Source organism: Tyto alba, unplaced genomic scaffold (assembly GCF_018691265.1).
Source record: "Tyto alba isolate M040663 unplaced genomic scaffold, T.alba_DEE_v4.0 Super-Scaffold_13, whole genome shotgun sequence".
In the NCBI taxonomy this organism is placed as follows: Eukaryota; Metazoa; Chordata; class Aves; order Strigiformes; family Tytonidae; genus Tyto; species Tyto alba.
This window is the reverse complement of record NW_024881275.1, coordinates 3,419,786-3,445,938: the sequence shown is the minus strand read 5'-3', so window position 1 is coordinate 3,445,938 and position 26,153 is coordinate 3,419,786. Positions and strand designations below refer to the sequence as shown.

Below are 26,153 nucleotides of genomic sequence, written 5' to 3'. Positions count from 1 at the left end.
TCAGCCTTTCCTGATAGGAGAGATGCTCCATCCCTTAATCACCCTCATGGCCCTCTACTGCACTATCCAGTATGTCCCTGTCTCTCTTGTGCTGGGGACCTCAGAACTGGGCACAGGACTCCAGGTGTGGCCTCACCAGTACTGAGCAGAGGGGAAGGATCATCTCCCTCAGCCTGCTGGCAACACTACTCCTGATGCAGCCCAGGATGCCATTAGCCAAGGGCACACTGCTGGTTCACGTTCACCTTGGTGTCCAGCAGGACCCCTCCTAGGGCCTTTTCTGCCAAGCTGCTGTCCAGCTGGCTATCCACAAGCATGTACTGGTACGTGGCGTCATTCCTTCTCGGGTGCAGGACTTTTCAATTCCCCTTGTTGAACTTCATGAGCTTCCTCTCAGCCAGCTTCTTCAGCCTGTCTAGGTCCTTCTTGATGACAGCATGACCCTCTGGTGTATCAGCCACTCCTCTGAGTTTGGTGTCATCCATGTGTGCTGAGGGTACACTCTGCCTCCTCATCCAGGTATTTAATCAAGACGTTAAGCAGGACTGGACCCAGTATTGACTCCTGTGGTATACCACTAGTCACTGGGCTCCAGCTAGACTTCTCACCACTTATCACCACTGTCTGGACCTGGCCATTAAGCCAGTTTTCAACCCACCTCACTGTCTGCTTATCCAGCCCATAAATCAACAGCTCATCTATGAGGATCTTATGGGAGACAGTGTCAAAGACCTTCCTGAAGTCCAGGTAGGTAATACTGCTCCCCCCTCATCTACCAAACCAGTCACTTCATCATAGAAGTTTATCAAGTTAGTCAAGGATGTCTTCCCCTCGGTGAAGCCATGCTGACTATTCCTGATGATTTTTTCATCCTTAATGTGACTGCAAATCGTTTCTAGGATTAGCTGCTCCATCACCTTCCCATGGAGGGAGGGGAGACTGACCAACCTGTAGTTGCCTGGGTCGTCCTTCTTGTCCTTCCTAAAGACACAGGTGATGTTTGCTTTCCTCCAGTATTTGAGCACTTCTGCTAGTCACCATGATTGTTCAAAGATACCAAGAGTGGTCTCTCAATGACGTCTGACAGCTCCCTCAGCACTCATGGGTGCATCCCATCAGGCACCATGATCCAGTTTGCCTAAGTGATCCTCTTCCACCAAGGGTTCATCTTTCTTTCTCCAACCTTATCCCCTGGTCTCTGGGACCTGGGATTCCTGAAGATTGGTCTTGCTAGAAAAGACTGAGCTAAAGAAGGAATTCAGTACTTCCATCTTTTGGTTCAAAGTAGAGGTAAGATTAATTTCCATGTGTCACATGCTGTAGCCTCATTTTAAAGTCCATCATATGGTAGCATTTCAGCACTTACCATGGCAGTCTGTAATTACTGCTACTCTGTATTCCACTTATTTATTCTTCACACATACTTCTTCTCACTCAGGTTTCAGCCAGTCTGCTCCTCAGTTGGCTGTTGTTTACCTGATTGATATGGAAATGCTTCAGTCTTCTGGTATTTCCTTTTTTTCTTTTATATGAAATTCAGAAGGCAACTCTTACTTAGACTCTTTGTTTTCTCTGTAAATTTCTCTAATGAGGCTGAGTTTAGCTCTGCTAATTCTGAACTTAGATTTTAATAAATTCTTTTAGAAAGTTGATTGATTTCCTCACATCATCTATAGTTGGCATCGATGAATACACCATGTACATTTGTTTCAGTTGACAATAGTGTAATCTTTTTGTGTGGAATTTTTGTCTAATTTTTTTTGTTATATAAATGAGGAGAGAATAATGTAAAATTTCTGGTAAAAAATATGCACTGTAGGCAGGAGAAGTAAATATATTGTGTGACTCCAAACAAACAAAATCTTCGTATTTCGAGAGAAGGTAGTGATGTTATAGATCACCATTGGGATAAAGGCAAGAATGTGACAAGAGTTAGTAGCTTGGAGTGAAGGCTATGGCTACTGAGACAGAAGGAGAACTGAGAACTGAGGCAGAAGGATGGGTGCATTGATAGGTTGGAACAAAAAGGTCTCCATTCCTAACTTTGAAAATGCTGGCATGATACCTTGCAGGTCTTGCAGCAAGTGCTTTTAACAATTCCTTTACTTCAAAGTGATACTATGTGACTGGAAAATAATATATTAAAAGTAATATATAGTAAAATAAATAATCTTGGCAGCTGCAGGCCCATTAATTCAGTCTCAGAAGTATGTAAGTGTTTAGAAAAAATTCTATCAAAAGACATAGTGGTAAATGAAGTGGAGAATAAGACTCTTGTGTGTTTATACTTTGATTGTGCCAGACTAATCTCAGAGTGTTCTTTGATGAGATAAATGCAGTAAAATACATGATATGTCACAAAATTAGTAAAATAACAATGGAGGAGGATTAGTTCAAGAACTTAGATGTGGGAAGAGGCAGACTAATCAGAAAAGACAGCTATGAGAGAATGATATTTCACTGATCCTGAAGGACTAGTTTGTGGAAGAGAAAACAACGTGCCTGGGCAAAATGCACTGAAGATAGAAAGTAGAGAAGCACTGACACTATGAGGCGGTCATGGGGTAGGGTATAGAAAGATGTGAATAACTTTGAAGGATGAGGTGTGAAGCACAGGGATATTTCCTAGAACAAGGTGAAAATCCATAACTTGTAGGCTAACAGCCAAACTTTAACTCTGTGGCAAAAGGTAGTTGGAAATGAGAAGGAAACCTATGTACCAGGTGATCACTGAGGCATCACCATGTATCAGAAGAAGTATTTGGATGGTATATAAGGAGATAAAAAAGCTGTTGGTTGAGAATCTTGTGAGACCTTTGCAGCTCTTCTCCATCCAATCCTGAGTATATGTTTTCACGAAGAACAGAATCAAAGTAGCACCAATATGAAGGATGATGAAATTGGTGCACAAGCTGCAAAGACTTTTACACAAGGACAGGCTTTCACACCTGAGTATTGATTTCACAGTGCTGTAGGTAGAATTACTTGGAGAAACAGGATAAATTCATCGAGGCAGATGCTGCGTTCATGGAGCTAAAGTGCTTTTGCTGTCCAGTCCAGCTTAGGCATCTCTACAGAGTACTGTGCTGTGCAGTGAGCAGCTTATTTAACCTTGAAAAATGAAGCCTGAGGGAGAATACAACTGCTTTCCGTGAATTCATGACAGTGCAAACCCCAAGAAGGAGGAAATCCTGTTTACCCTGAGAGTCTTCCAAAAGAAGAAAAAACAGATATAAATTGTCCATGAATAAGTGCAGTCTGAAAACTAGGACACGGCTCTTAGCTAGCTCGGGGGCCCCCAACAGCAGAAGGACCCGGAGCTGCTCGAGCGGGGCCAGAGGAGGCCACGGAGATGCTGGGGGGGCTGGAGCAGCTCCCCTGGGGGGCCGGGCTGAGAGAGTTGGGGGGGTTCAGCCTGGAGAAGAGAAGGCTCCGGGGGGACCCTGAGAGTGGCCTCCCAGGGCTTAAAGGGGGAACAGGGAAGGGGGAGGGACTCTGGATCAGGGGGTGTGGGGATGGGACGAGGGGTAGTGGTTTTAAACTGACAGAGGGGAGATTTAAGTTAGATTTAAAGAAGAAATTCTCCCCGGTCTAGATGGTGAGGCGCTGGCCCAGGGTGCCCAGAGCAGCTGTGGGTGCCCCCTCCCTGGAAGGGTTCAAGGCCAGGTTGGACGGGGCTGGGAGCCCCCTGGGCTGGGGGAAGGGGGCCCTGCCCGGGGCAGGGGGGGCACTGGGGGGGCTTTGAGGGCCCTTCCAGCCTAAACTTTACTATGATTCTGTGATGTTCTGAGACAGCCTACTGCTTGGAAACAACAGTACAAAAATACCCTTCTTCATACAGAAATGTATAGTTTTGTAAATCATCTGGTTTTATTCAGTTATAGTTCGGTGTTGATAATTTAGGATGAATACCCCGGTGCTAATTTCCTTCAAGTAATTGCTAGGTATTTGTCTTAGAGTTACAAAGGAATTGCAGTCTCCTTTGATTAATTAACTGAGTAAATGACTGTCAGATGGGAACCCTGCCAAAGATCTTTTTGCTCTTTAACAGAAGTGCGTCAATTTATCATCTTTTATTTTTTAACTTTTATTTTTTTATTTTGTCAAGAGGAACCTTGTGAGTGATATGCTATTATTGTCATTTTGAATGTGTCTCAGAACTATCATGCACAAAATAACAAAAGTAGCAGTCTGCTACTTGAGTGACTTAAGTCACTTGTCACCCCATACTTAAATCGTTTTGGGTCAAGACTGATCACCTTGACAAGTATCAGGAAGAAGCATTATGTTATAATCTTGGCATAGAACCAAATGGCAGGTTACAAGGACCGTTGGAAAAGGAGTGTTTAAAATAATACAATCTCTGTAAAAAGAGCTCTGAACAATTGGTATCAAAAGGAAAATATCCAATATATAATTTTTAATGTTCTATGAGGGAACAACTTATTCCAATATGTGGTACATATTTTGCTTATTAAAGTAACAGGTTCATTACTATGAAAATTGCCCACTACAGTTAAAAACTAAACGAAATACAGATGACATGAGGTACTTAGGTCTAAAGAACAATTTATTTGCTTTTTTTGTATATTTCTTCAACCGCCTCAGATATTATGGGAGAAAAGTCTATTCAGTGACCTGCGCTCCATGTGTTTCTACTAAATTGCAGTGCATTGTGTTTTAAGCTGTAATTGCCAAAGTAGGCAGCATTTGTTAGAATAGTGTAGCTAAACTACTGTCTCTTCTCCCAACATTTCAGAATATGGCCTGCCATTTGTTTTGTGTGTTATAATCCTATTTTCATTTGTGTCTTCTGTCCAAGATGCAACAATTATATGAAAATAATATATAAATGTTTCTTTACCTCTTTCACCTTCTTAGCTTTTTTTTTTTTTTTTCCTAAAACACTCTAATGCCACTAATTACAGTGAATTCTTAGCAGCGTGATTACTTCAGCCATACTGCTGTTTTACTTCTTCAACAAAAGTCAGTATCCAGGAAAGGTATGCTTTTTTTTTGCAGATATTTGGACTCTTCACATTGTTCTGGTTGGAAAACTGTTGACATAGCAAGATACTTCTCCTTTTTAATATATGAAAAGTTATTTTTCTTGAAACAGAGGAAAAGGATAGAAATGATCGTTTCTGCCAACATTCAGTCCAGAAGGTGCTAAAATCATGTTTTCAAGGCTTAATCAGTCTGCTTTTGTGTTTTCATCCTTTCTTTGTCTCTGCTTAACAGTCTGTCCTTGACATACACACAAGCCTTCACAGAACAAAAGGTGGCAAAGCCTCTCCACACAGATGTGTGTTGTATTTTGCTTATTGTAAGTAAAAACATTTGCTCAAGTTTTAGGAAAAGAACTGCTGCTACTACTGGAGCTAGCTGGTGCTACAGAGTTGTTTACACAAACATTTCTTGTGTTTATCCCTAAGAGAAGGCAGCTATTGCACACATATTTCAATTGTGTTTAACCCACTCCAGACAATGGCATTTGTTTTAGCAGCATCAGAATTTGGCAAATAGCAGTCTATAATAAGCTGTGTTAACCTGTTAATAACTGAATGGTGGTGTGGCCGTGGTTAGATTCCAGTTCCCAGCAGAAGACTGATGAACCCCACATAAAATACTAAAAGTGCATTTTTGCTTCTGATAATGAAATGTATCTCATAATTGCTTTTAGTACAGTTGTTGTTCAGCTGCTCATTCTTATTCTTCCATTTCATGGTGAGATAACATTGTCTATCTGTCAATATACAGACCCTACCTTTAGGAGGATATTTTTGTAGTAAGAGTTATCCAATACCATACCTGTATTTTTGTTGTAAATACAATGTCCAGGTGCATGCCAAATCACTTGGTATTCTTTAACTTCCTTCCCCACTCCATCTCCTGATTTTATATACATAAAATCAGTCTGCACAGTCCACAAATTGCTATTACTAACAAGTGAACGGGCTGTTGGTCAAAAGAAAAGGAAAAATCATCAGTTACTGCAGGTGTTCAGTAGGTAAATTGAGCCTTTCTTCATGTGAACACTTTAATGCTTTAATGAAGTCTGCTTCTAGAACTATTTCCTCTGTAAAGAAATTCACAGAAGACAGAGCTAAAAGTTTGAGTTGTGTTTTAAGTTTAAATGCTATACAGAAATTTTTAGCAGCGTTCACTGCAGTCAGAGTTGGAATACCTTTGTTCCTTAGACAGTGCGTTGTCTACTTATCTGGCCAAAGTATAGCCTTTGACATTTGTCATGTTTGTGGGAAAAAATCTGTATCTGCCTTCTGACTATGAAATCTTACATGATGGGGTATAATATTGCTACCTGACTGACAGTCTGAAGACAGTAAATGCCTCTTGAGTGTGTTTGTTCACTTGATAAAATTTCTGGCTTTACTGAAATAAGAAGATAATGGCTCTTTTTATTTTATGGAGGAAAATCTCCACCTTTGTGTCTAATGTTGCATGGCAATCAGTCTGGGGAACAATATTGAACAATAAATATTAAGTCTCTCTATATTCTTTTCAATTATGGATGTAATGGATACTAGGTTGTCTGCAGAAAGTTTAAAGCTAGTTTTGTGGATGACTGTGTTAAAGGGTGAATTCTTTCAGGTGAGTATTAAATATCCAGGATGTCTCTCCTGAGTCTCTGGAATGGTTACTGAGTATATATTTTACTTCCAGACTGAAGATTATTTTTTTTTCTCATTAATGTTATTGAATTAATTTTATTTAACTCCAATATGCATTTATTCATTTTTTTTCTCTGCAGATTTCATTTCTGGCCTCTGCTTACATGAGCCAACATCTCTCAGAAGAAAGCTGCTCTGCCCTTGCATCTGCTACCCATTACCTTTACCTCTGCCAGTTCAGCTGGATGCTTATTCAGGTTGGTCTCTTAAGTCTTTTTCACCCCTTTCCCAAAACCTCTGTGAAAGTAACTGATACTGTGTTTCTATTAAATCTTAGTATATGTACCTCTGCAATTCAATGCTACTAGAGAGGAAAAAAATTAGGTGTTCTTTATTAAACCTAGAGTGTCCCAGCTCCAAGGGTAAATATTCGAACCCTGTAAAGATTTTTTCCATGAATATCCAGTGCAACTGTGGAAGAATTTCATTTCCATATCTCACTTCATTCTGTAGAAGTTACTGTCTCAAAATACTGAAGAACTATTTTTATTAGAGTTAATAGCTTTTATTAGCATCTCTTATTTGCTCTTTTAAATCAGTCCCTTACAGGTGAAATGAAAGTGTACACTACACTAATTCTGTGAGTCAGTAGCATGACTGGAAGTCATTAGACTAAAGTCAGTAGACTTGTATATTATGACAAGCCTACTTTTATAAGTTTGCATTAAAATAAGGAGTATATACTTTAGTAAATATTGCCAGAATTTTCATGGAATCATAAAATCATATGATCATTTAGGCTATGAAAGACCTTTAAGATCACTGAGTCCAACTGTTAACCCAGCACTGCCAAGTCCACCACTAAACCATGTCCCTGAGCACCACATCTACACAACTTTTAAATACCTCCAGGGATGGTGACTCAACACCTTTCCTGGGCAGCCTGTTCCAGTGCTTGGCAGCACTTCTGGTGAAGACGTTTTTCCTAATATCCAATTTAAACCTCCCCTGGTGCAACTTGAGGCCTTTTCCTCTTGTGCTGTTGTCCTTGTTACTTGGGAGAAGAGACCAACAACCCCCACCTCACTCCAGCCTCCTTTCAGGTGGTTGTGGAGAGTGATAAGGTCTCCACTGAACCTCCTTTTCTCCAGGCTAAACACTCACAATTCCCTCAGCTGCTTCCCATAGGACTTGTGTTGCAGATCCTTGACCAGCTTTGTTCCTCTTTTGACACATTACAGAAGAGTAAATGGTGTAAAAGCCAGTTGAACTAATATGGGAGACCATGGACAATCAAATCAGTTATGGAAAATCATCACCTGTAAGTTAGTCAAAACAACAAGCTGTGAGGTTATTAGGAAAATACATGATCAGGCCCTCATCTAGAAATGTATATTTAGCACTAATGCATTAATTATGCCATTTATTTGTCTGTTATTTTAATAGGAATTGTCCATAGCACATTTATTATAGCATACAGCTTTATCTATGCATCTCCATACATTACCATACAAATTCTCCAGTATGCAGGTTGTCAGACCAAGTCAAGAATTGCAAATTAGGCTCTATCTAAATAGAACTTTCTCTCCCGGTGACATTCGTGTAGTATCTGGCATTTTCCTGGGATTATGTCAGGCTCACTTTTATTGAGAACCCTAGCAGCCTCTCTAACAGCTCCACTGTGCTTGTTGGTTTTAGCAAGCTCTAAGTAGATGGTCTGTCGTGTACTGCTGCAACTGCTTGTAAAAGTGGAGCAGAGAGATCTAAACAGCTCTGTCTCTAGTGATACTAATAGTCTTTTTATTCTTGTTGCTTTTCCTGAATTTATACAGTCATCAAGATTAAATATTCTCTCTAATGGATGTTACTTCCTACTGGCTCAAAACAGAAATTTTTCTGCTGTACTTCTCCTTCACCTAGCTTGGCTTATGACTTTCTCACAGGTTAACTAACCTAAATTATTTTGTTAGCTGTAAATGATATTCTTTTCAGCTGCTCATTCACTTCATTCCTAAATTACTTAAGATCTCTTGAATATTCACTATTTTGGACAGAATAAAATAGTACTTCTAAGTTGCCATTTTACTGGGATACCTCATGTTTTGATTGCTCAGTGTTTGGTGGTGTTTCGTCTTCCCATCCTACATGTTTCACATTACATTAAATTGCAAAATGATTCCTGTTTCGAATGCTTTTTCTTCCAGGGATTAATCACTTGTAATGACAAAAAATTGTATGAATGTTAACGGTTGGTCATTTTTATGGCTGTAGATGAAAACCATTGTTAATTTTTGTTGCTGTAGACTTCAGCCAGGTCCTAAGAACCTGCATTTCCCTTTGCGTTTAGTGGAGCCTCAGGCTTGTGTTAGTCATGAAGACTCTTCCTGCAAATCTCATGGGACAGAGGTGCTTAAGAGAGAATCCTTTACAGGCTGCTGAGTGATGAGCTGACAAGAGCTGCCAGGAGTAAGACTCATAGTGAAGGGGATTACCCCTTTTTGTAGGTGCAGGTCTTCAGCTGTGAGTAATTCCTGAAACTGGAAAAACACAAAAGGAAAGAAATAATCTGAAACCCAGCCCTCAGCTACAGTTTACTGCTCTTGTCTGAGAGTAGGTCTTGAATATGTATCTCTCATTGCAGAGTGAGGAAACAATGCCAGGGAGCTAACTGAGTGCTGAGGACATCTCTGTGCTTAAATTGGTCCCCATGACAACATTAGCAAAGCTTGTGGATCCAAGGGAAAACCAGACTGATTTGGGAAGTCTAGATGCTACTGCTAAATCTAAACGGCAGATTTAAATGCCTGGGAAATGAATGTTCCTATTTCTCAGCATGGTATACTTAATACACATGACTTGATTTGAAAGGCAGAATTGATAATGTATTTTTTACTTAAATGAAGCAAATACTTCTGTCTGGGAAATGGCAAAAATATGCGAACAGATTCTGTACCACTCATGCAGTCACTCTGCCCTCTCTGAGGCTGTATCCTGTATGTGCAGTATGCTTGATCACTAACTCATTTTATACAAATCTACTTGTGTCGGTCTTGATCACTGCCTACAGAAGTGGGCGGATGTGATAATCAAGGGCAAGCAGCTTGCAGGTATGTGGAACTGAAACATCCAGAAAATCCAGACCATTTTAGGTAATCAAAACGTGGTGGAGCAAAATTTCCAGCCAACAGAAGTCTATAGGAAAACACAGATTTAACAGTACAGTTTGACCTACAAAGCTTCAATTCTGTAGTCCTGATCAAAGATCTTCACTTTCTAGACTCTAGGACAACTTCCTTACCTTTCTGTCCTAATCTCACCATCTCCTGCATATTGCTATGTACAGTATCATATTTTAATAGTGGTTACAGCAACAAAACCTATAGCTTTATATTCTAATTATTTCTCCATTTTTGGCTTCTCGTATTTGTAGGCTTACATTCGATATCATTATTTGTACTATACACATAGCTACTACCCACATATTGAGCTACCACCCTCCTGAAATGCAGGAATGGGAAAGACCTCAAAGATCACCTGGTCCATTTTTAGATTCAGAACAAAGGCCACATGAAATCATCCTTGCTTGTCTGATTGTTCCTGTCCCTTTACTTTTATAGGGAGATTTCTGTAAGTTGCAGAATGCTGACAGTGCTATCCATTTCTTTTTAAGAATGAGTCTTTCTAGACTGCAGAAGGAAAGGAGTAAGCAAGGTGAAAATGACTCTTTGTGCCCATAGAGTGAGCTTAGCCTGAAATATTTGCCTTATACTAATGTCTGAAATTCAGAAGTCTTCATCATGACAAATGTCCCTTCATACAAATGTACATTGCTACAGCATAAGCCTGTATTTTCAAATTCAGTCTGCGCTTTTATTTTAGGAGCACACACTAAGGATGCCTTTCTGTATTCTGTTGTTCTTCCCATGACAAATCTTTAGTATGACAATTCTTTATGAGGAAAAAAGAATTTTCTTCTTTTAGCATTTTCTAACTTGTTACCAAAACCAAAGTTATATGAAAAAAGTTAAAAGCTGTCTTTTGAGGAAAAAAAAAAAAATTGTGTAGTTCTCAATTGCGAGTTCTGACACAGAGTAGAATTGTGGGAAAAGGTGAAATGTGTACTCTTTTGAGCCATTGCTACAGTGGAGTAAATCAACAGCAAAAGTGGCAGTTCAATAAGCAAACCAGAATAAATGTCATGACCTTGCTGTCACCCATACCTGAATCATCATCCTCTGTGGATTTAATGGCACCTTAAATTTTCTATAAATTTATTGCAGGCGTATAAAATGAGTACTTATCTTACAATAAGTTTAATACTTATTTTTAAGAATTATTTATGGACTGGTTAAGAGCTTTGAAAAAGGGATTATGTGAAATGAAAGCTGTGGCCATTCCTAAAAAAAAAGGAAGAAGGGAAACAGAAGTTTTCCCACTGAGTTGGGAAATACTTTATGTAAAGTATTTTGCAGCTAGTATTTACAGGATATCCTCAAATTATCACTAAAGATAAATGAATGAATAAAAAAAGAAATAAAGAAAAGCACCTCAGTTTCGGGAAGGTAATTTCAATTAATTGCCTCATTCAAAAAGAAAAAAGCTTCTCTGAAGTTCGCATTGTCTCATCAGAGTCTTATTTGAATTTGTGATTGTTTTGCATTCTACATCAGAACAATCACCACTTGTACATTTGTTCTTCTACCTGAGCAGCTGGGAAATGGACTGTACATTTTATTCTTCTGTAGAACTGGTTATTGTTGCAACATGGCAACAGGAAAGGATTTGCTAATATTAGCTCCACTATTTGTATTTCACTGATTAAATTTTAGAACATCAAAAAGTGTTGAAGACAAGAATTTACAATTATCAAGATAGAAATGTCACTGCACAGGAAATGGTGAACTATCCAAAACCCCCTTGTATCTTTGCAGCAGCACTGGTGTTAAAGTGTTCTTCTGTGATAAATGAGGATTGAAATAGGTAAATACAGCTAAACAAACACAGAGCAAGGACATGAGGTACCGTTTCTTAGAAAGCAATCTCAGTTGGATGGCTGAGAACAATGTTCACCAGATTGTCAGAATTAGTAGAACCAACAATCCCTGAGGATAATGGCATAAATCAGTTCAAGGGTTTTGCTGTCTGGAAATGCTCGCAGTGAAGCACAGCCTAGTCAGGACTACAAGGACATGTAATTTGAAGAATGTTTATTGACATAAAATGACAAACAGAATCTTGGATGGGGTTTCAATCCCAGGTAAAAGTTAAGAGGGAAAAGGACATTATATGAGGCTAACCAAATCTTTCCACAAACTGTGGATTTTTTTTTTTCCAAATACCATTTTCATCTGTTTAATATTTTTTTCTTATGAGTGCCCAACAATGGAATTAATAGTTTTTCTGTGTTCTTTCAACCCACACGAGACAGTTACAATTATATGGTAGGACTTTCCTCTGTTCCTTTAAGGAAAACAAACTTTGCCTTTGTTCACATAGCACCAATCACCAAATGAAAATAAAAAAGGCTATAATAATTACTATATAATTAACATAATTACATACACTGGGCTTATTTATAAAATGTCATTCTCTAAGGGAGCATTTAAAATGCTTACTAAACTAATATTTTTTTTTAAACAAGTTGTTAGTATATACAGTGCTTTATGATTCATGATCGAAATTATTGTACATTCATGCTATATATTTAAATCACAGAAAAAAAATGTAATTATAATTGACTGATGAGACTTATATAGGGAATCCACAAACCACTAATTAAGTACTTGATTGTGAAAATTCAGTCTGCCTGAACAAACTTGTAGACAAATCTTTGGCTGAGGGGAATCTGCAAAATTTCACAAACACAAACAATCACCTTGCAATTGTCTTCTCACTGTATATAGATTTTACCTATCCTAGCAACAGATAGCTACAATCTAAGCGTATAAATCAACATTATTATATGAAATCCCTGTGCAGAAAATGGAGAGAGATGAGTATGATTGCGTAAGGATCAGTGAGTGCCTGAAGATGTCTGTCCTCTCTCCTTTGAGTGTCAAGACAGGCTAGAGGCACAAGCTTGAATTAGGTGCCCTCTAGACAGAAAAAGACAAAATTAATCTCTTATTCACCCCATATAAAAGGCCAGGACTAATTATGTAACACGCAGAGCCGTAACTGGTATAATATGTTTGAGATGGTGGAAGTGAAGAAATGTTTTTATTATGGACAGTTTAGGTGTTTATTAGAAAGTAGTAACGTGTGTGTAGATGTACATAAAAAATGCTGAGCACATAGGAAAGTATTTCTACTATTAACCTCTCAAAATGAAAAGATCCACCCAAAACTCTTGGTTTACTTGAAGGGTTTCCTTACTCATACCACCAGTTCTTTCAAGAGATTTCAACTATTCTACTTCCTCGTTTTGATTCATATATGGTTTTAGATTCTTAGTTATGCCATTTGACAATGATTTGATCATAAGGCACGGATTGTTGTAGAGATGCATGTGAATTTACATTCACTTATCTAATATTTCTTTCCCCAGCTCTTATACCAATATTACACAGGATCACAGAACCATTGAAGTTGCAGGGCTGTCTTGAGGCTGCCTGGGCCAACACCCTGGCTCAAGCAGGGTCAGCTAGGGCAGGTTGCCCAGGACCGTGTTCTGTTAGATTTTGATTATCTCTAAGGATAGAGACTCCACAGCTCCCCTAACAGCTTGGCCTAGTGTTTGACCACCACCAGAATAAAAAAGCTTTTTTCTTGTGTTCAGATAGAATTGAATGTATATTAATTTGTGCCCGTTGCCTCTTGTCCTGCCATCAGGCACCGCTGAGGAGAATCAAGATCCCTCTTCATCACTCCCTCCCATCAGTTACTTTTACACATAGATAAGATCTCCCTTGAGCCTCCTCTTCTCCAGGCTGAACAGTTCCAGCTCTCAGCCTCTCCTCCCAGGAGAGATGATCCAGTCTATTAGTCATCTTCATGGCCCTTTTCTGGACTTGCTCCATGTCTTTGTTGTACTGGTGAGCCCAGAACTCCACCATGTTAGAACCATTGTTAGAACCGCATGGAAATCCAATAACAAAAGCTACTTTCGCACCGCAAAGCTGGTTTTGCACTGCAAAAATAGTGTTGTCTACTAAACAGGGTGTCCATTCCTCTCTGATAGTCTAATTCCAAATCTAACAGTTATATAAATAAACATACTTATTTTATAATCAGTCTATTTTGATTACTTAAGAAAATGAGAACAAAATATTTATGTTGAAAAATGTTTATATATACACATATGCTGGGACAGAAATATGCTGTATTATGACTTTCAGAGTGATTTGTTTTTTGGGATAGCTAATCATCCACCAAGTCTACTGATTAATATTCTATATTATTCTTCAGGCTGTTAATTTCTGGTATGTCCTGGTGATGAATGATGAACACACAGAGCGGCGCTATCTGCTTTACTCCCTTTTGAGTTGGGGGCTTCCAGCTTTTGTCGTAATCCTGCTTTTAATTATCCTGAGAGGAATCTATCATCACAGCACAGCACAGATTTATGGCCTTGTCCACAATGATCTGTAAGTTTTCCTTTTAAAAGGCATGAGCTAGCTATTGTACTTCTTTATATTGTTTAGTATTTAATTTGCTTGCATGTGGAGAAGGGGGTATGCATGCAGCTGAATGCAGTATGGGGCTGGGGGATTCCTTGTTTGGTGGAAATGAAGCAAGTATGTCACCCATATGCAGAGCAGCAATTTCTGTGCGATTAGGCTTTGCTCTAGTTTCTGCACAGTCCCATCCCAAGCTGAGCACTGGCAGAGCCAGCTCAAGCATGTCTGCTTTGTGGGTAAATTATTTATTCTCTTCTGAGACAGTGCAATTCCAGGGTAAAGGATAGAAATGGTTACTGCTGCAGAAGTGAGCAGAAAGGCATATTTTTCTTCCATTTAATTTCTGTGTTTAAAAAAAACACAACACCAAAGCAAGCCTTTAAGCCCCAGTCTCTTAGATTATTAAGTATATTATCTGCTAACAATATTACCACTTTAACGTGTCAAATATATTTCCTGAAGTGTTTTCTCGGAATTTAGAATATGTTGTATTGCAAACTGTTCCCAATCTGAGCTTTGCTGTAATGCCAATAATTAACACAGCCCTTTCAAAGCTATATATAACTTCAGAAAACTGTCCTAATTAAAACAATTCTTAGAACTTCAGACATATAAGTGGAAAGATACATAGATAAATATTTTTGTTCTCCTTCCCTACCTCCTTTATTCTGGCCCCTTTTCTGGCAAAGCTAGTCTATGATAATAGCTATTCTAGGATATGAGGCTATTACGCTTATTCACTTTGTGTCATAATTACATGCTTCATGTACAGGAAAGAGTAAACACACAACTTCTTTTTAAAATAATAAAGGAATGTACAAGTTCTTTTATAAAAACTTCTTATAAAGGTGCATGCAGAACAGACACAAAACAAGAGAATATTCATCTGTCTTTGATAAAAGAGGAAGATACAGTGTGCATCATTCCATTATAACTGAACAAAATTCAGTATGGTGTTTTTTTGTCATACAGAGGGAATTACTCTGAGAAGTACATACTGGAATTCAATCTGTGTGTCTGAGAATGTGCATATACCTATATATGTTCACTTATAAATATTACTTATATATACATATATTTGTGTATATGTGTACAGTGTATGATAAACAGAGATACCCGATTTAGATCTAAATGAGCTACCAGCTGTCTAGCCATGTTAGCCAAGGTTTATTCCCACATTAATAGACACTGACCCTCAACTCAGTATCTGAGGCCCACAATAGCAGACCATTTCTAATGTTCATACTACATCAGGAAGTGCTGCATAGCTCTATACCATCCCATACACGTATTTCTTTGCAGAACATGGTGGACAAGAGTATTCTATTTTTCTTCATAGTAAAATGCTTCTCTGTGCTTAGTAAACACAAGAAATGTGTGTAGCATAATGAAGTCTTCTGATTGCTATCAGACAGTGGGTTGATGGTATCATTATGCAGTGAACCACAGTTTCACAGTTGTTTTCTTTTGATGTCCATGTCTCATTCTTTCAAAAATAAGGAAAAATCCCTACGTTCTGATAAAATCATTAAGTAGAGGAAAATTACTCAGTCCAACTCATTAAATACAAAACTTTTCCAGCATTTTATTGAAGTGGGCAAATGCCAGAAATCATCCCAAGCTTAGTGAGTGTGCAGCTTATTCCAGCTCAGTCAATGTGAATGCTGTAAGGAGATATCTGCAAGGATTTTAATAAATAGCATCAATGCTAATTCCTAATTTGAAGAGCACTTTAAAAGTTGCTCTTAATTATACAATGAGGACTTTCAAAGCCAGAATGTGGGAAAGAGGGCAAATTGAACTACATCACTTGGTTTGTTTTCTCCAAACCAGGATGTAGTAGTGGAAAAAGTAACAAGGAGATTTCCAAAGTCAAGGTCATTACATGCTAACTTCAGAATCAGCCTCGGAAATAGTTTGAGAACAATGGTGTGCTGCTAAGGAGCTCATTTCATGTGAGAGCTGGAAGGCTGGTTAAAGTAATAAAAGCAGCGAAGCCTGTTATCTTGGCTCTCTCCTAAGTGATCACTCCTTCAGGCATTTTTGCATTACAGTGGTGTCTGACCAACTGTTTTGTTCCTAACCAGAACTGCATGGGCACAATTAATAGCCAACAGGATGGCTGTGCTGAAAGAACTTCATTTTATGCCTGTACTGAACAAAAATTTATTTGATCTGTGTCAGATTTTGTGCTTCAAAAGAAGTATTACGACAGGGTCTTCATTCAGATATGACAAATTCTACACTCAAATGCATATATTTTGTACAATAACTCCTATAACATGTCACAGTATAAAACAGGCTGCTGTGGTCTTAGCAGTAATATACATATTGGTGATTATTTTCATAATTAGTGGAGTTTATGTATGGCATGGACAGAGCACTCTGGCATTATGTGAGGTTTTTTTATGATACTGGCAAGTTTGTCTCTATCAATGCCACCAAGTAGCATAATTTTTTTCTGATCATAGCTCAATGATGTGTGAAGGAGCTAACTTCCAAGAGAGGGCTCTTTTACTCCTCCTTCTGCTAATTCCCCTATTGCTCAGCTGAAGAGGTGAAAGGCTGTTTGAATAGGCCCAGAAAAGTTGCTGTTGAGAGGCATATCACCATAACTTGAATGACAGGAGTAATGAGATGGGCATTTGCACGGTATAGGTTTTAATGGAGGAAGAACACCTTGACTGGATATCAGTAATGAAAAATGTGGAGGTTCTATGAATATCTGAAACAATACCTTTACTAAGGAAAGTAATAAGATTTGATCCCCTCTTAAAAATACACATTAGTTTTCATGTCTTCTTTTAAAAAAGAGTAACAAGTTATTTCAGATGCAGGTGTCTACAACTGCACCTCTGCTTATTTTCTGTGTGTAACAACCATTGGCTCAATCATGTCATGGAACTTCAAAGTAGGGTCATTCCCTGTGTGCAGCTGACTCATGGAAGTGGCTTGGATAAGCATTTGACATCTATCCCGTAGATTTGTGTTATGGTAAAAGTCTCACATGAAGGCCTGCCAGTGTTTGTAAATGAAATGTCTAACGTGTCTCTAAATTTCAAGCATATTCTCTACCCAGTCTCCAGTAACCATGTTCTAAAATGTATATCCTTGCTTAAGAATTGCCATGATGGTTGAGATATTGGTATTTTTCAGTGATAAGAGTCAGGTGTCGGCTCCTTTCAACTGGCTAATAACTACAATTTGAATTAAGTTCTGAAGTAGATGGTTTAAAATCACTCTAAAAAGAATTATATTATCCTTCTACATTTCTGAGTTTTTATATCATACAGACAATTTTCCAACCCCTATTTGAATTTGCTGCAATCTCCATCTAAAACACCTCTATCTAAAATTTGTTCTGAGGACATAAATGCTACCATTTATGTACACGCTGATTTAAAAAAGTATTTCCTTTTCTCATTTCTTATTACACTGAATGTCACCATGACTTTGTGTTGTGACATAAGTAGAGACCTTTGGATAACCTTTCTCTTCCTTTTTTTTTTTTTTTTTTTTTTTTTCCTTATCTGCCATCTGATTGTCTCTGTCAGGATTATAAATTAAACCCATAATCTGTGTTTCTTTACAGGGATTGTTAATGCCCTTTCACAATTTAAAACCCTTCTTCTCTTGAGAAAAATTTTTGTTGGTGAATTAGAAAAATGTATGAACAGATGAGTTCACAGCAAGACAAGAGTTCAGTTTACAATCGAATTCCAAAGCTCACTGTGCTTCCCAAACTTCAGACAATTCAGTGTTTGCTGTTGTCTTGGTATATACGGCTAGCCAGTCATGGGCTCATTTCTGAAAATCTTTTAGCTAATGTTCTCAAAGTGAATTTAATCTTAGCAGTATGTTTAAGCTGAATAGTATGTTTTAATCAGTCTCTTAAAGTGCAAAGACACAGTTCACCTGGTAAGGTGGAAAACATGGAGGCAAATTGAAACTGTATATATTGGCAAAGAGAGATGTAAAGTGCAGTAGAGATGTGAAGAGAAGAATGTGAAGAATTGCATAAAATCTAGCTGCCACCAATTTCATCCTGGTCTTATTGGTGTTTAATTGAAGAAAAATGTCAGCAATATATGTCTACCATGTATCTTTAGAGGGATTGCATCACAGAGGATTTACAGTCTGCAGACAGTTCTAGAAACCAATGCAGGTATAGATATAAAACCTCCAACTGGTGAATGACTGGGGACTAGCAACAATTCAATCAGATTTTACAAAGGAAGCTGCATTTGGGTTCATGACACCTTATAAGTCTCTTACAAAACAAAGAAACAAGCAAAAGAACTCTCTAAAATAGGAATCCTTGACAATAAGGTAGCTTTCTGATTTCTTATATAACCCTGAAAATTTAATTGTCCACACTTGCATATGAGTAAAAAATTCAATACTCTTTGAAGTCAGTGCAGCCACACCCACTTGCAGGGGTTCGCCTTAACTCATCTGAGATTAGAGGCCAGAATTAATTACAAGTATCAGTTTTTGTTCACAAACATGAGTTTAAAGGTTAATTGTGCTACATTCACTGGACACAAGAGTGTCCAGAGCTATAATAGCTGTTATAAAAAAAGACTACTACTCTAAAATCAGCCAGAATTACAGCTCAGAGGAGCCTGAACTTTTAACTCCCTTGGTTGGTTTGAAAATTTTTACCTACAATAGCATTAAAGTATGTTTTTCATAAACTTGATAAGTACTCTTGTTGCATCTTTAAGCTTTCAGTCTGACTAGACCTTCTCCTAAGAAGGCCAAATGACTGTTTTTATTAGAGTATAAACTAAAACAAGTAAGGTTCGAAAAGGGGAAAACTGGAAGTGATTAGACATGCTAGAATACACATCTAAAAGTTTATAAACAAATATCTCCCTGACCACTGTGTCCTTGCAAAAGCTGGTCAAACTGGTTTTCAAGCATGGATTTCGTCAAGTTTTAGCCCATCTCTTTAAATTGAAGCAAACTATATAGTTTCTTCTAGTTCCCAGAATTTTTTTTTGGTCATTTCTGAGACATTGGTGTCTGCTTCTTGCACTTTTAAGAGCTTTTTTCTTTCTGCCAATCCCTCCAGTTTCTAGAAGTGTCTGTTTTTCAGCAGGATTATTTATTTGCCCAAGGGAAGAGTGATTTTTTTTCCCAGGTGCAAGACCTTACGCTTGGCCTTGTTGAACTTCATAAGGTTCTTGTCAGCCCCACTCTTCCCGCCCAGCCAGGTCTTCCTGCAGGGTGGCTCTCCCTTCCCAAGTGACCACCTCCCCACTCGGTTTAGTATCATCTGCAAAATTCATCAGGGAACACTTGATCCCATCATCCATACTTACAAAACAGTGTTGGCCCCAACATCGATCCCTGGGGGACCCCACTCGTGACAGGTTTCCAGTTCGAAAAGGAGCTATTGCCCACCACCCCCTCGGTGCGGCCTGGCAGCCAGTTCCCCACCCACTGCACAGACCACTTGTCTCAAGTGATGAAGGAAAAATAATGAAAAAAGATTGTCCAGAAAAATTAATTTCTAGAAAAACCCGAACACTTCTATCTCCTCTACAGTCTAGCCCAAGGCAGAAGTTTTTCCAGCAAAGTCACTGGATCTGTGACCGTGCAGCCACATCCATGGGATGGGAGAATACAAGGCTGGAAATGCTGAACTTTCTTCTGTGACTAAGAGTTACATCTCTTCCTGTTACTCACATTGCATTTTCTTTGAATCAAGTTCTTACAAATGGGCACAGCATGGGACACAAATTAATATCTAGGAGCCATGGCTGACATTATTTGGGAAACAAACTTCACAGAAAATACGTTCCAGTACCAGATGCATAGCAATGGGTCAAGGACCCTTTGTGTATTCTCACATGAGAGGGATTCAGGTCTGGATTTCAGACAAAACAAGCAGTGCAGCTGCTGTTTGAATGCTCCGTTTCCTTAAGTGAGTCATGCCCTGTTGGGTTACAACACAAGTGATAAAACAGAAGCATGGAGACAACTAGTAGTCTAAGGTACTGTCTTATTTGTAGGTTTCTTTGACACCTGTGTGCTGAGAGCTCTACAGTGCACGAAAATAGGGATAGTCTACCCTTCCAAAGATACTCTCATGTAGTGAAGTACAAATGCTAGCAGGGTAGAAGGGTTAGCTTCGCTTCCGAGTGTAGTGAAGGAGTAGAAGGCTTGAAAGAAGCACGAACCTGTAAATGATTATCCCCTGCTTGTATATTTGGTGTTACACAAAGCACATAAAAGTTGTGCATGATGAGAAATGTTTACTTTAAAGTCTTACCAGGATGGGAAGTTTGAATGATAAGGCCCATCAGCAATTTCTTAAATAAGTAAATTTTAACTCATATGGATAGGTGGATGATGGGGACAGGCTAGGCTCAGGGCTCAACCTGAAAAAAAACATAAGACATAATAATTGGTGATGTGTTGTCTAAGTACTTTTCCAATGTTTGTTTGTTTTGGTGCTGTTGTAAGGATAAAATCTTCCTGAAGCAGATTTCCAGACACTACTTCTTGTTAAGTTTCATTTAAAGGGCTACAGCCCCACAACTCCTTATTACTTACTGCCTGCACTTACAAGGAGGACCCCGTAAACCTTAATTATTTGTTAAAGACAGAGCCATGCTTTCTGTCTAACCAAACACCTGCCAGGCTGTTGCACTGACACTTAACCCAGTCAGACAACATACTGGATGCTGCTTTGGGTCTCACCAAGCTGCATGACTGTTTCACTGCTGGCACACATTCTGGGCACAGATCCCTGGCTTGCTAGCTGTTCCCTAAAATGGAGCCCTGCTTTCTTAAACCCAAGGACTTCTGCCACTACCAGTGACAGGAATTTTTTAGCCTGAGTGAGCTAATTTCTGTCCAAGTATTTGGATGAAGTCTCATATCCCCTTCCCATATTGCCTCCAAAGTGCTGAATTTAGTCCAGAGACTTAGAACAACATGTTTGAAACACTAGACTTTTACAGGCAGGAATAGCTAAGAAAATAGCTAAGAATAGCCAGAAAAAAAGCATTTAGGGATTTTAACTGAACTTAGGAATTTTTAATTGAACAGATGTACTAAGAGGAAGAGATTATTATGGTGAATGGATGTGGAATTCCTGTCCCCTAATACCTGTGCCTTGCATTATTTTCCATGTGGACTTGAAAGTGTCTCCCTATGTGGTCCTCTCTCTCCAGCTTGTGCTTCCTGCTGGCCCAGTTTTTCCACCTCCTTTCTCCTTAGTTCACTGGCATATCAGCTTTTGCAAACCACTGCAGCTAGAGCTCAGCGCAGAAGGATGCTTGGACATCTGGATGCGAGGCCGAATGCTGCACAAAGCACTCAGCTGGAGCAGTGGGGGGAAAAAAGCCTGTATTTTTCACTGGCTGTTTTCTCACCATTCACTGTTTTGCCCTTCTCAGCAAGGGTAAATTATCCCATGCTGAGCTCAGTGCTACTGTAGGAGAAATGTTTCTGAGAACCAGAGCTACTTGGGTTATGTCTTCTCTGCGCCACAATATAGACATTCCCATATATATATATGTATATGTACGTATAGCAACAGTTCAGAGAGCACAAAGTTTGGCCTTTTTGTATTCTGTACTTGTCCTTTATTCTCTAAACTCCTCTGTTATTTCCAGTGAAGCTGCATAATGTGCTACCCACTGCTAAGGTTTATTTAAAAATATCTTGCTGCTAAATGTGATGGCTTTAATTACCTTTTATTTATCCCTCATTACCAACATGTGTTTTCACTGGAAGAAAATAGTTGGGGGTTGGGTGTAGGGTGTTGAGTGCTTTTTATATCATGGCAAATATTTACTGTTAATGTTAAACAAATGTTAGCATATCAGAAACAGACATAGTCACTGTGTTGTGCTTTTAGAGCATTAAAATAAAGAAGATAAGTTCTGACTCATTTGTGTGATGGAATTTTGAAAAGTGATTAGAGAAAAACATTTATTAAGGTGAAATTCCCAACAACTGTTAAGTTCTGACAAATCAAGGTAGTTTTAACGGGTTGCAAGGCTAGGATGTTAGAGGTGAAAGTTGCACCCAGGAGTGACCTTGGGGCTTGATCCTTCAAACAGGTTCAGATGAGGGAATTTTTTTGCAGAAGCAAAACTCCAGAGACTTCTCTGAAGCCTGTGTAGTACTATGGCAGGAGTAACAGAGAACACCTGCAGGATGAAGGCTTGCATCCTTGGCACTGACAGCTTTTAAAAGCTGCATATTTCCCTTCAGGTTTTTTAAGAAATTAGCAAGATAGTCCCTCCTACTTTATGTTCTTTAATTAGCAGAATGCTGCCTACTGCTGCTAAAAAAACTTGTTCTCAGTTTGTTTTCCAACAGTTTAGAAAAGCCTTCATCTGATATACTAGAATATAACAGGAAATGCTAAAATAAGCAATAGTGAGATCAATATGAGCAACTGCTTCCGACTACTTCATTGGCACTGACATGCTGTTTATAATAAGTATATATATATATAACCTCTTGTATTTGATCTTCCTGAAGAGAGTAGAAAAAAAATCAGGGCTTTTTTTTTTTTTTAACTTCACCACAGGACTGTTCTGCAATAGGTCAATTTTGTTCTCACGTTTTAGTTGTGTGAGGTACATGGGCACTGACTGTATTTAGTGAAGTGAGCTGTGCTTTGGAAGGCAAACTGCACTGAGTAACAGCACCAGTAATTAAAACTGTATCTCGGCAATCTGTGCTAAGGTACACCTGAGAAAAAGGAATGCAGCTTTAGCAGTATATTAGTTTGTACTAGTAGTATTAAATTTAATTGTTGGTATGGCTTACAGAGAACCGGTATGCCTGATAGAGAGGCTGCAATAGGAGCAGTTGTACTGTGTGCTTATCCTGTGCATTTATTGTGTTACAACAAAATGTGCAGATAAACCAAAAAAAAAGTGGACGTACTAAACACTGGTTTGAAGTGGGGGAAAAAACTTTTGCCTGACATTTTGTTATTCTGCATGCCAAAGGGCAGGACTGTGAGAATGAGCTTTATTTATGTTTGACAGTTTGTACGTGGAAATGTCTCATTTGTCAGCTAGATTTATATTAAAATCCTTGGTTTAAAGAATGGATTGAAAAAGTTAATTAGGAGTGTCTGCCCTTAGAGCTAGTACAAGGGAAACATTTTATTGCATGTGAGAAAGCGTAACAAATACTAAATAGTAAAAAAACCCAAAATAACCATAATAATAGATGATTGTTTCAAAGCCATTGATAATGGCTAATACACATGAGGAAGAAGCCTTAGATGTAAACAGGAGCAAGATAATTAACTGAAGTCAGACTCAATAACTCCTTACATAATTTAAAAATTGCAGTGTTAGCAATAAACCTGCCTGAGAGATTTCAAACATGTTTCTACGGGCTTATTTTCCTGGTCAAATGCTGAAGGCTACAAGTCTTCTGGAATAGCCTGGGGGCTCCAGAGCTTCCAGTGCCTTGGAAGCATAACCTGTATTAATGCAGTGCTTCTGCTAGGTCCTTCCTGCTTCTCTTTTGGTGCTTCCTTAGTATTTACTTTCACAGGAAGGGGGGGGAGGGGGGGGGGGGAAGAAAAAAGAAAAAGGTATAAAATTGTTCAGAGAAATTTCCATAGTATAATGAGAAGATTGAATCTCAGAAGACCATGTTCTAAAACAACAGCAGATGACATTTTGGGTTCTCATTATAGGAAAGCATTTCTTACAACATTTTATTTTTCTCCTTTTCCCAACTGTTTAGCTCTACAGTAACAGCAGCAGTAGAGAAAAACAAGGAAATTGTTTTTTTTGCTTTATTATGCAATAGGACTGGTTTATTGACAAGGCAGTTGTTGCACACACTGACTCAAACTGAATCTTCTGAAGATCCTGTTCTTTGCTGTTTCAAAACAGCATCTTGGCACTTCTTCATTCCTTGTTCGTGGTAGACTGGATTTTCCCCAGTTTTCTATCATTGGTAGTTTACCCTGTGATTGCCCCTATTAATGAACATGGTGCTGCTCATAAAGGTGTAAGGGTCAGTAAAGGTGATAGGGACAAATTTCTAGCAGCAATTCCTACTGATGCAGGGTTGTCTTTCAAAAAATTTTTGGGACAATCTGTCCAAATGCAAATAAGAATGAGCAAGCCCTGGCCTGGTTTCTGGCAACTGTAAGTTTCACTGCTTTCTGAGTTTACATTTCTTGACAAAAGTGGTCTGTGTTTTCATTAACTTTTTTCCCTCCTTTTTTTCCTCTTCCCCTCACTTTCCTTCCTCTTCCTTTTGCTGCATAAAGAAACTAAAAGGAAACTAAATAATGCCAAAATGTTTACCCAAAAATAATGTTACCCAAAATGGCCACATTATCACTCTATAAACTCTGGGAAAACTGTTTTTAAACATTCACATTTCATTTGAAAATTAAACCCAGTAAAAGAATTAATTTCCCCATGTCAAATTATATATGAGATAAAAGGTATGGGCCTGTCTCTGAGCTAATCTGCATGAGATATAAACAGATTAAAAGTAATCAAACACAAATGCAAGTTCATTTTCGTTCATACCAAATAATATCCACAGCAGTAGCATGAGCAGTAAAAGATTTCTTGGGTTGTTCATTTTCCCATCATCCCAATGAGATGACAGAAGTCAAATATAGATAGCACTGAATCAAGAGGGGGACTATCTAGCTTTGTGGTGCTTTGGGCAGTAGTATTCGATTACAGAATTCTCAAAATGTACTTTTTTCATAGCTGTACTGGTCTGCTTGGGACTGCTTTTATGGTTTATCTGACATCTACTTGCTTTGACCCATAAAATGATGTTTGCTGTTCAGAGAAAATCCCCTATTTCCTTTTGAGGAAACGTGATGAAACAAAAACAAAAGTAACATCATGTAATCTTCGAGCTGCAGCTGTAGGGAAAGCACTCAACTTTTTAATATTTTTCCAAACTAATTCCATAAATGTATACAACATTTCTCAATCAATTGCTTTGCAAAAATTGTAGGGTGAAAAGTGTTTTTCCCCCGATTCCAGTTCTTGCACCCCATGTCTTAGGTAAGCAGGGTAAATTGAGCCAGGGATCTTTTACATTTTGACGTCAGAATCTGTGTAGTTGTCACCATGGATCAGGACCACATCTAAATGTAGGACAACCTGTGGAACAGCTGGTGGAACATGGTGGTCGTGGGTTTATGAAGCACTTGCACAACGCACAGAGCGCAAGATTCCTTGCAAAGGTTCATGAAAGTGTAAAATGACCCTGTAGCTCCAACGGGACATGTAGTTTTGGGGCAGAGGCTCAGCGTTCCGCATCTTTGTCAGGTCCCCCATCTCCCCTGGGGAGCTGCACTGGCTTTGGGACACAAGGCTGCAGGCAGGAGCCGGTGGAGCCGGTAACGCTCAGCCTTCAACACGGGGCAAGTTTCTCATCCCGGGTCTAAACGAGGTGGAAGTGGTGCCAACCGTGCCCCTCGTTGGTGCTGTGGGACCGCTGCCGGGGGCGACCCGAGCTCCTCGGCCACGGCCCTCCGCGATTGCTTGGCAGCAGCGCCCAGCGCCAAAAGCCGAGCTTTGCTAGGCGGCCTCGCGGGCAGCTGGGCGCGGATCTGCCCGTTTCACCACCTGGGAAAAGCAGATGCAGTGCTTTCGATAAGGAGCAAAGCGGGGTGAAGGCTCGCCAGTTTGGGTTTTTTCAGGCTGCTTGCGAGGAAAGAAACCGGTACTTCCTCCAGAGAAGTAACGCTGCGAGCTTCCGCTCTGCGCGGTGTCCTGCACAGAGTTGTGTCTGTTTGCAAAGCCGGGGGTGGGCGGGTGGAAAACCCCACCCTTGAAAACCCCGAGCAAACAAAAGTCTGCATATCGCAAAAGCCTCTCTCAGCATCCAGAGCTGGAGGTTCGCTGGCTGCATTGTTTGGCGGTAA

The 26,153-nt window shown here is 39.2% G+C and overlaps 1 protein-coding gene across 4 annotated transcripts in view; it reads left to right on the top strand.

The window, feature by feature from the left end:
* Positions 1–26,153, top strand: part of ADGRV1 (adhesion G protein-coupled receptor V1) — a 294,340-nt gene that overhangs the window by 196,491 nt on the left and 71,696 nt on the right. For all 4 annotated transcript variants that reach the window (XM_042787872.1, XM_042787871.1, XM_042787870.1 and 1 more), the window contains 2 exons: positions 6,773–6,889; positions 14,040–14,218. In XM_042787872.1, coding sequence (XP_042643806.1) covers positions 6,773–6,889; positions 14,040–14,218 — 296 coding nt within the window. The remainder of the gene's footprint in view (positions 1–6,772; positions 6,890–14,039; positions 14,219–26,153) is intronic.